The sequence below is a fragment of the Oratosquilla oratoria genome, chromosome 24 (genome assembly GCF_046742065.1).
Source record: "Oratosquilla oratoria isolate Oo_2021 chromosome 24, ASM4674206v1, whole genome shotgun sequence".
Classification (NCBI taxonomy): Eukaryota; Metazoa; Arthropoda; class Malacostraca; order Stomatopoda; family Squillidae; genus Oratosquilla; species Oratosquilla oratoria.
This window is the reverse complement of record NC_134800.1, coordinates 54,404,881-54,415,331: the sequence shown is the minus strand read 5'-3', so window position 1 is coordinate 54,415,331 and position 10,451 is coordinate 54,404,881. Positions and strand designations below refer to the sequence as shown.

The window sequence follows — 10,451 nt, the reverse complement described above, 5'->3', positions numbered from 1 at the left end:
AATCGTTTGATCTATGATCCCAGCTGAGCATTTACCAAAATTTTTTGCTTCTCTGAATAATTCATAATTATATATAATACAGTCCCACACTTTACGAAAGCTCACATTTCATTGCAAGATGAATACGTTAATCGCTTCAATCTGTGAAAAAAAAATCATCAATTAATATATCAACAAACTTCAATCCAATTTTACCGTCACCATTGCACCACTTCATATAGCTGTCATGATAATATCTTTTTGTAAAAAATAATTAGTGAGACATTAGATTTACAAATGTATATAATTGAAATGAGACGAGAAGATAGCTAAACTAAAATTGGCAACGGCGGATAGTCGCCACGCCTGGTGCCGTCCCATTTGCTGGCGCTGGCTCCAGTCCTTGTGCTCATACTTTTGTACTTTTTTCTTTTGATTGTTTAATTTTGTTTTGTTTAGCATTCAAAACTATAAGTAAATGCATTCATGGGTGTTTATAAATTAATTCGATGATACTTAAAGACACAGAAAATATAAAAAAGTAATCATAGATGACAAAATTACTTAAAACATTCCAAAATAACCATCCTAAGTTATGAATTTGGAACTAAATGAACGCTATGTTAAGAGAGAGAAACGAAAGTTAAGCGGAGTATTGTGGGACGATAGAGCACGACTCGCTTTGGCCAGCCAATACGACAGCGGTCCGTGGTCGGCGAGCTTTCATTGGTGTCACACTACCAATCATCGGTAACTACACCCTAATACCCGATACAACTCCACAAATTATCCTCTATAGCTAGTTGGCGCACACTTTGGATCCTACCGTGACCTCCTCATCGACGTGTATTGAGTCCAGCTAATGAAATGGCGAAGGATGTTGCGAAAATTAGCCCTGGTTGTAGGCAGACAAAGGAGGAAGCCATGTTGAAATGGCTGCGATAGTGTGAATATAAGCTTTACGTGAAAAGGTACGGCCTGGCACACTGATGTGCATCTTTGCATTGCCACGATGGCACTGCAGACCAGACTGTGCTAAAGTGAAACGAATTATGTGTTTGTGATAGAGTACAATGACATTCCTCTGTGGAAATGTGACCAGACGGAGATCTTACGTGGTATATGTCATATTTGGAAGTGGCTGGGCTTCCCAGCCAGGCGAGTCGAGCGTTAAGCTATGCAGCACGATTGTTGCTCAAGTGTTTGTAAATTTGTTTTGTTCAATCGTCGAATATCTAGGGTCTCTAAGAATGTAGAATGCATAGGGACATGAGGGAGAAGAGACGGGCGTATAATTTTTTTCCTGACGCGAATTTTTACCCATATCCATATGTCTGATAGAACATGAGTATCATCATGATGCATATATCGTCTTGTTTCCTAAACAACAACTGTTCAGTGGCTCACTCACAACCTCGTAAAAGTTCTGGGAAGTTATACTAGGTGAAGGAGGCAGGGGAAAGTCCAACAAAAATGTGTATAATCATAGATTCAGTTGGCACAGGGTCCTATTAGCTGGGTTTAAATTAATTAATGTCACGTGTATTGTGCCCATGGCCTCATCTCTGTGCTCATTTATTAATGTTTGTTTCAAATTCTTTGGTTGTATTGGCCAATTTTTTTTAAACTTGTTCCACTAGTTCTGTTGGATAGAACAAGGTAATGTCTAAACATTCTCCTGAGGTTTGTCCTAAGCTGGAATAGTTAGGTTAGGAGCTATTGGACAACATAGGTATCACATTAAATATTCATGTTTACATGATTCTGGAATTTTTAATTTTACCAAAACTTGAGGCAATAACCGACTGCCAGCCAGAAAACGGAAGCAAACACAAATTTGTACATTCTCAAATGCATTGTGTAGTAGATCACTTCAAAGCCTTAACTTGGTGAAACTGTTATTAGATATCATACCTAATTTACCTTGAATTTATTTACCTTGAAGCACTTCTGCCTCAAGGGAGTGTTGCTCCTCCGATGGAACTTGAGGCAAGGCCATGGCATAACTGCCGCCTTTCAGTTTGTAGTTTGTAGTCCAGCTGGTCAATAATGGACACGATGCTGTATAACCTGGAATTTGTCAAGTTCCCTTTTGAAAACTTCCGTTTTAATTTCTGTAATGTTCCGTATGTGTTTAGGTAAGTGATTAAACAGTCGGAGCCCCCTTTCTTGAGATGCTGTTCTGTTTGAGTGTCTTGACTTTTAGTGGGCACTCTGATGGCAGGGCCAATTGTGTGCATTTTCTTCCAGTTCTTTTCTTCTGTGGTGATATGGGTCTTTACTGGTTTTATAGGTTCTGTTTTGGGTGGAGTGATCCTGTCTTCTAGGATTTTCCATGTATATATTATCAGATATCTCTAGTCTCCTCTCTATGGATTAGAGTTCATTTTCAGCCAGCGCTGAATGGCCTACCGGCTCCGGCACTTGGCCTTCGAGCCAAAAATTTCATAAATCAATCAATAATTTTCAGCCAGTCTTTTCCAGTAATTGTGTTTGTCCACATCTTGGTGAGCTGGGGTTCTTTTGATTGTTGAGGTAAAGGTTCTTTGCTGAGCTTCCAGCTACATGATGTGGCCTTGTTTGTATGGAGCCCAAAGTTTTGAGCAGTAGTCGATGATAAGGATGACTAGGGCTTTCCGTAAGGTTAGCAAGGTTTCTGGTTCTATGGTGTGGAAGGTTCTAAGTATGTATCCCATTCGTTGTCTGCATTTTGATACTCTTTCTTCTATATGTTGATCAAATGTAGCATCATCCGAAAGTATAACTCCTAGATCTCTTACTGATGTTTATTGTGTGATATGGTTTCCTTTTGGATCTTTATATGAAGTTTCGTGTCTGCTCTTACCGAACTTTATAAATTCAAACTTGTCCTCATTAAGTTTCATTATTAGGATGTTGTATTCTATGAGACTTTTTCTTTCATGTTCTGGCATGTATTAACCTACTCGCCTTCCATCCTAGCCTCCACTCTGTCATTTACTAGATATTGTTAGGTGGATTTATTATCCCCACCAGGCCAACACGTAATGTCCGACTCCAGTTTTCCTGTCATTCATATAAAATGTTTCATATGCTGTTTGCAGCAGTTTTGTATGTTCATGGAATATGATAGGTCTTTTAAAAGCAAATGATATGGTGAAGATCTTTGCATCTGTTCTTGAAAAAAAAATATATTGTCTATGGATTTCAATTACAAAGGCAGTATTCATGTTGACTGATTGCTCGTCAGCTTTAATAGCAAGATTACGGATAATTTCAGTTGTGGCCCTCCTTTGCCATTTTTCTTGTGTTCTTTTATTGAGTGGTAGTCCATACCACTTTTAGAGCATTGTCATTATGAGCAGATAATTTTTTTTGCAAATTTTTTCATCATATGTGCATCAGTATAGTGAAATACTTTCTATACTTCTCTGATATTCTTTAATGTGTTTTCTGGTTGACAGTTGTTGCCTCAAGTTTTGGTAAAATTCCAGAATCACGTAAACACAAATATATATCATGATACCTAACTGACAACCTAGCAGAGTCCCCAGAAAGAAATTAGTGGAATAAAAGTCACGGAGTCCATAATATACTTAGGAATAGAAATAACAAATAAAAGGAAATGCCTCAAATAACACATATATAACAACTTTAGCAAAGCAAACTCGTTTGCTAATCAAACATCATCAATAATGGCAAGAAGCTGCAACAGGATCAGTATCGGCAAAGTGTTCTTGAAAAATGTCGCCATCCCTAGTTTACTCCACCGAACGGAAGCAATCTTCTTCACAAAAAGTAAACTCAAAAGGCTACAGTCAATAGAAAACAAGGCATACAAAGTCATATTCAGAGCACCACACTACACAGCAGGCCTGAGAGCAGAGATCAGATCTTCCTCAGCATACACTAGAGATGTGCAAAACAAGACATGTCATTGGAGATGAGGTGAACAAGCTTGTCAAACTCATTTTTCAAGACCAATATTAAAGACAAGGAAATTACTGGGCCAAGCAACTAGATCATATTTGCAAAAGCAAAACTTAAACCTAGAGGATCTCAAAACTATTAAAAAACAACAACTCAAAGCCAGGATAAATGATATTGACACAGACATGGAAAGCTGAACTGGCAAATAAACCCTCCATATCACACTACAGTCAATGGAAAAAAAAATAAAAATGGAAGAAGAAATTTATGAAAATAACCTAGACTGCCATTCTGTTTTATGCCAGGACAAACACACTGAAACAAAATTTGAGAAACTGACATAAACCAAGACGCAAACTGCCCCCTGTGTGGGTGTAGCGAAGAAAACCACGAGCCTTTCTTACTAGAGTGCAACAAGCTATCATCGATCAGAGCCTGAAACAAACTGCTCCAACAACCCTATCCAGAAAATAAGAAAAGATCCTTAAGAAACTATAACTGTTCAGTGCCAAGGCAGAAAACCTGGAAGTGAACTGACAAGCAATATATAATCTGGAAATGCAGAGTGACCAAGTCCAAAATTAAACGAAGCAAAACCCAAAAGGGAGTAGGGGTGCTGAAGCCAAGGTATTTACACCACCACTACCACCACCACCACCTCCTCCTCCTACATTGTCCAGTTGCTCCTAACCTAACCATTCCATAGAAAAATAGATCTGTCGTATTCAAAAAAAGAAAAGTGAGAAATGTGTTTTTGTGATAATGGGATAAAACTGGAGTTTCACCTACTGGAACCTTGTGTCCCTCAGGCAGTGGTCTCCATGGCTTCTTACAGATCTCCGTGGAGAGAAACCTTCAATTGATGTCCGCATTGTATTAGTGTGGAGCTGACTCTTTCACCAACTGAAGGTACGAGGGGAGTATTTGCCTGTTGTCAGCTCTCCATGTGCTTAAAGATCAAAGAATTACAAATTTGATAAACGAGTGTCTTAGGCTCAGTCCAAAGACTTGAGTGCCAGTCGCCAGCAACTGGAAATAAGTAGATATGGTTTGCAGTGGCAACTGGAAATAAGTTGATAGTGTTTGATTAAGGGTGGCAAAGGGATGACTTGCATGCACAACTGTGAATCAGTTCATTGCCCCTAGTTCCTTGCAGAAGACCAGCAGCTTTTAGGTAACTGGTAGCTGCCTCCAGATGGGACCAAAGTGACTTTGAAAAGAGATGCTGTGTTGTTTCCCTGAGGGGTTGGATAGTGTGAGTGTGGAGAAAAAGTGTTGAGGTGGTGAGTAGGAGGGAGTAGTGAGGTGTGTAGGGAAGGAGAGTGCTTGAAAACTGGAAGTGTGTATGGCAACAGAAACAATTTCAAACGTGAACTGTAGAGGCATCACTAAGTAACTTGGATGAAATATATGGCAGAATTGGAATACAGATAATAATGAGGTGGAGAGAAACTAGTTTTCATAAAGGTATTGTGTATCTCGCTTTACTTGAAATGTACTTCATAGGAAACATGAGAAAAGGAAATTATTGTATCTGTTGGCAATATCCAGTGATACAGACGCTCCTCTACTTACGTTCATTCGTTTTACGTTTTTTCAATTTTACGTTTGAACCGACTAAAAAAAAAAGTGAATTTTTTAGTTTAGCGCGCTCTCCGTAGTTCAAACGATACTTACGCATGACGCTGCGTCCATTATTTACATAGCACAAACGACAGACTGAACGTGCCTTGCCTCCTCCTCCTCCTCCTCCCCCTCCTCCTCCACCATATCAATTTATGTTGCTTGAATTTAATTTATTTGAAATTAATGTTATTATTTTACAATGTTATGTGTATAATTAATGATTTAGGGGTGTTTCATAAGATACGGTAATAGAATTTACGGATGTATAGTATAGTAACAACTTACGTTCATTTTCAACTTACATTCGGCCGTTCGGAACGTAACTAAAACGTAAGTTGAGGAGCGTCTGTATATTCCATTTTACGCACAAAAAAATAATAGTAGGTGGAGTTGTTACTGCAGTTGTATAATAGACAATTTGTCTTTATATACCAAAGTACTAATCCTTATAAGGGAGGTAGCCAAGCCATGCACCCATTCCATACCCATTCCACACCCATAGAGTATTAGCTGTATTGGATGTCGTTGATTTCTTGACAACTTTTGAAATTTAATGTTTGGTGTGCACAATGGAATGTAAACTTATTTGTTAAATTTGTCTTTCAGGTGCAGGGAAGTTGATTGGTACAGCTTGTCTTGTACAGGTTAGATGCAGGCAGTGCAGCAGGCACAGGGCCAGGTAAGCTATACATGTTTTTGTTTCCTATACTGTCTCTCCGAGCAGTCCCGTCTCCCCAAGGAATGCCACGGCCAAAACAGGGTTTTCCCACAAATCCTTTATGGAGCGTATGTTGTGTCGTTTGCGTGTGTGATTGTGTATAATGCAGTCTTCCATGATGTGTTGAATAGTATGAGGTGAAGTGTTACATCCTGGGCATTTGTCCACAATGTGGTCATCTATACATGTTCCTTATATTGGCATGGTTGAGCACAAAAAAAAGTATTATATGAACAAGGGTTGACAGTTACTGGTGACTTGTGTACTGTGAAACCTCCCACAGGTCCCTCCTGCAGTAATATGATACAAACCCAGAGAGATACCTGTATATGGGAGCTATCGATGATTGTCGCTAACAAGTGGGTTCCCAGTCAGTGCGTTGTGGCTGACTTGAGTAGTTGGCAGGATACAGGGACAACAAATGTATTTTAGATAGGTAAAGTGTGGATGTATGCTCTGAGTTTGCCAAAAAAAATCTATAAAAGGAAAAGGGTCTTTTAATAATCTATGTATATTGTTAATAGGACTTGGGTAGAGGTAAACTGATTAAGAGGGAAGGGAGGGGTAGTGAATGGGAGTGGAGTATGTGGGGATAAAATGGGTGGGGGTGGATTTATGCTTTTGACTTTGGTTACCTCTCTTGTAAGGGGAAGGGAACCCTTGGTATCTGTATGTATAGTTAATTAACCAGCTTCTCTATTGGCTTACAGAGTGCCCATATCATACAGACCGCAGGAGGGCAGCTGATGCTGCAAACTGTAGGAGGGTCGGCGGGAACCATTCATTTGGCTGGAAACTCCACCACAACCAACAGTTCTCAACAACTTCAGCAGATTCAGGTGGTGCCAGTGTCTGGAATCCAGGTATGCAAGCAGTTGTCTCACTTGACCTTTGCAGTCTGGGGGTTAGGTGTTGACCATGCCAGTCATTGAGCACGAGATTTTCTCAAGTCTCGTTATTGTTCTTGTAAAGTTGTGTTCATAAGCTGTAAGAGCTGTCAGATGTAATCCTTCTAATTAGATTATAAAAGTCTTTTGTGAGAGAAGCTGCTGCTGGCAAGGTCATGGATGAACAGCTGGATTTGTTGCCATGTACTTCTGTCATACTCCAGCCGCCATATTACTTTGTCATGTGATTTATGCAATATTTTTTTCTCTGAATTGAATTGTTTATGCCTCAGCCCTTTCAATTTGACCTCCGCAACACTTCACTGTGAAGTCCCATGTTTACAGAAAAAAGTGAAAGATTAAACTAATTCTAAGTAATTGGTTATATGATTTCTGGATCCCATGAGTCGAAGAACACACCTGCTTGGTACACATTAAAGTACATTTGACATCCACAAAGTTAAATTCATGGTTAGTGTATATACATACATACATACACACATACACATGCCAATGGCTTTTTCCCCCTTACAAGGGAGGTAGTCAAAGTCAAAGGTCACTAACAAGTGGGTCCCCAGTCAGTGCGTTGTGGCCGACTTGAGCAGTTGGCAGGATACAGGGACAACATACATACACATACCAATAGCTTTTTCCCCCTTACAAGGGAGGTAGTCAAAGTCAAAGGTCTAGACCCACTCTCACCCATTTCATCCCCATGTACACCATTGCCATTCACCAGCCCTCCGTCCCTCTTTTCTTGGCTCCTCCTAGATTGGTCATCCCTGCCTCTTGCCCACTCTTCTGTATCGGAAGCAATGTATCAAGACACTGCACAACCACAGCAAGGCTGCCTCGTTAATCAGCAATCCCCCCCTTTGTCCATTCATGCAGAAAGAGAGAAGATGGGGGAGAAATCATCATATGTACATATACCAACACTCCTTTCCTGGCAATCAAAGTATATACCCACCATACCCACCATACACCTGTCCCCCCACCTTGGTACTTGATGGATGGAGGGTCAACTTTGTCCTTCTGCCACATTTCTCATGTCAAAAGCAATGCAAGGTATTTCTTGTTGTAATGCCACTGACCTGATGGGTGTAGTAATAGACAAGGATGATCCTTCATCCCTGGGGAGGAGTGGAAGGGATGACAAATGGCTTTTTGGGTGGATTTGGGATGGGTAGGGTGGGTGTACATGTTTTGAATTGGCCATCCACTTACAAGGGGGGGAAAGGGCCTTCTGGTATCAGCATAGATTTTTTTTTTTTTTTTGTGTGTAGGGAAAAAAAAAAAAAAAACACATACCAAAGGCTTTTTTCCCCCATACAAGGGGGTAGCCAAAGTCAAAGGTGTAAATCCACACCCACCCTTTTCATCCCTACATACTCCATTCCCATTCACCATCCTCCATCCCTCCTCCCTCCTCCATCCCTCCTCCCTCCTCCATCCCTCCTCCCTCCTCCATCCCTCCTCCATCCCTCCCTCCTCTCTCCTCCATCCCTCCCTCCTCTCTCCTCCATCCCTCCCTCCTCCATCCCTCCCTCCTCCATCCCTCCCTCCTCCCTCCTCCATCCCTCCCTCCTCCATCCCTCCCTCCTCCATCCCTCCCTCCTCCCTCCTCCCTTTCTTGCCTCCTAGATGACAGGTCACCCATGCATCTCGCCCACCTCTCTGGGTCAGAAGCAATGCAGCAAGGCTACTTCATTTAATCGGCAACCCCCCATCCCCCTTCTCTGTCCCATCATGCAGAAAAAAAGAGAGGATGGTGAGAAATCCCTTCAGGTTGTGTCAAAATATCATTTACACATCCATCCCCCACCAAACTCCCATGCATCACAGCATCATCCATACACAACCATTCTCCACTCACCCCTATCTTCTGTCTTTTCCTTTCCTTCCTTTATTCCAGTGCCCCTTGTACTCCATCCATGTTCACTCCACCTGTCTTTCTTCACTCATTTTTTTCCATGTGTTCAAACCATCCCAATATTCTTTCATCAGCCTTATCTCCCAACTCCCTTTCCACCTCCATTCTCCTCCTCACCTCCTTGTTTCTCACTATCTAGCCTAGCAACCCCCTTTATCTCAAACATGTTTGAGCTTTTCCTCTCTTTGTTTCATGTTTCTGCCCTATACAGTGCTGTTGGCACAATCACATCATACAATCTCCTTTTAGCATCCATTCCTGAATGTCTATTTCTTATTATAATTTCTAATTCACCAAGGCATTTACTTGCTTCTACTCTTTTAGACAAACAAACAACCTCACCAGCCAGTCCCTCATCACTGTACCTCTCTTTTTTAAGGCATTCCACATGATGCCCATCTAATTCAGGTGCCTTGCCTGTTCTCTTCATTTCAATAACTGCTTTCACCTCATCTTTTCTTATTTCTCCTCCATTTTTTCTCATTCATCACTGTCATTTTCTCAGCACTTAACACTGCAGCTACCTTTCCCAACTTATCCTCCACATTTAGCAACTCCCTAAAATACTCGGCCCATTTTCCTCTTACAGCTGTCTCCTCCATTATCATCCCTCCATCTGCACCTTTTACCTTTTCTTCTCTACTTGATTCACCTTTCTTTCCTCTCTTAATTTCTTTCCAAACCTCTTTTTATTACTTTAAAAAAACTGTCATACTCCTACCCCATTTCACATCTCTCCTGTTTGCTTATTCTGCCTTATTTTGCAAACAATCTGTGAATGCTTATGTTTCTTCTTTTCTATATCCTTTTTTGCTTCATCATCCCTCCATTTGCTACCCTTCCTTCTATTTCCTCCCATCCTCCTTGTTCCACACACCATCTTTGCACACCTTGTTACTCCCTCCTTGAAACATCTCCAATTTTCCTTCAGTCCTTCCCACTCTTCCCTTAGCTTCTTGTACTCCTTTTCTTCCTCATTTAAACATTTTACTTTAAGCACCTACCTACCTTCTGCACTTTTCCTCTTTCTCCAGCTATCCTCCATTCTGAACTTGCCTTCCACCAATTTTTTTTTTATCTGGTATTCCACCACTATCTCCCTATGAACATGTACATCCAAAACTCTTCCTACTATTCTGTTTACCACTGGATAGTTCATTAAATCCCTATCAACCACCCTTCCACCCACCATCTCTCATGTGTACTTAAATTTGACTTTCCCAACACTGTGTTTGCCATCATCAACTCTTTCTAGACACATCTCCACTACAATATTTCCTGGCACTCTACACTGCCCAACCACTCCATCTGTTGGTTTGTCTCCTACCCTAGTATTGAGATCTTGCAATACCATTACATTTACATTTCGCCCTAAACCCTCTATGCATTTGTTTAAATC

The 10,451-nt window shown here is 40.8% G+C and overlaps 1 protein-coding gene across 14 annotated transcripts in view; it reads left to right on the top strand.

The window, feature by feature from the left end:
• Positions 1-659: 659 nt before the first annotated feature.
• Nf-YA (nuclear factor Y-box A) overlaps positions 660-10,451 on the top strand; it is a 30,918-nt gene continuing 21,126 nt past the window's right edge. For 8 of the 14 annotated variants that reach the window (XM_076208131.1, XM_076208130.1, XM_076208128.1 and 5 more), the window contains exons 1-3: positions 740-950; positions 6,121-6,193; positions 6,943-7,095. In XM_076208131.1, coding sequence (XP_076064246.1) covers positions 6,164-6,193; positions 6,943-7,095 — 183 coding nt within the window. In that variant the 5' untranslated portion in view covers positions 740-950; positions 6,121-6,163. The other 6 variants (XM_076208129.1, XM_076208119.1, XM_076208132.1 and 3 more) reach the window with 5 other exon arrangements.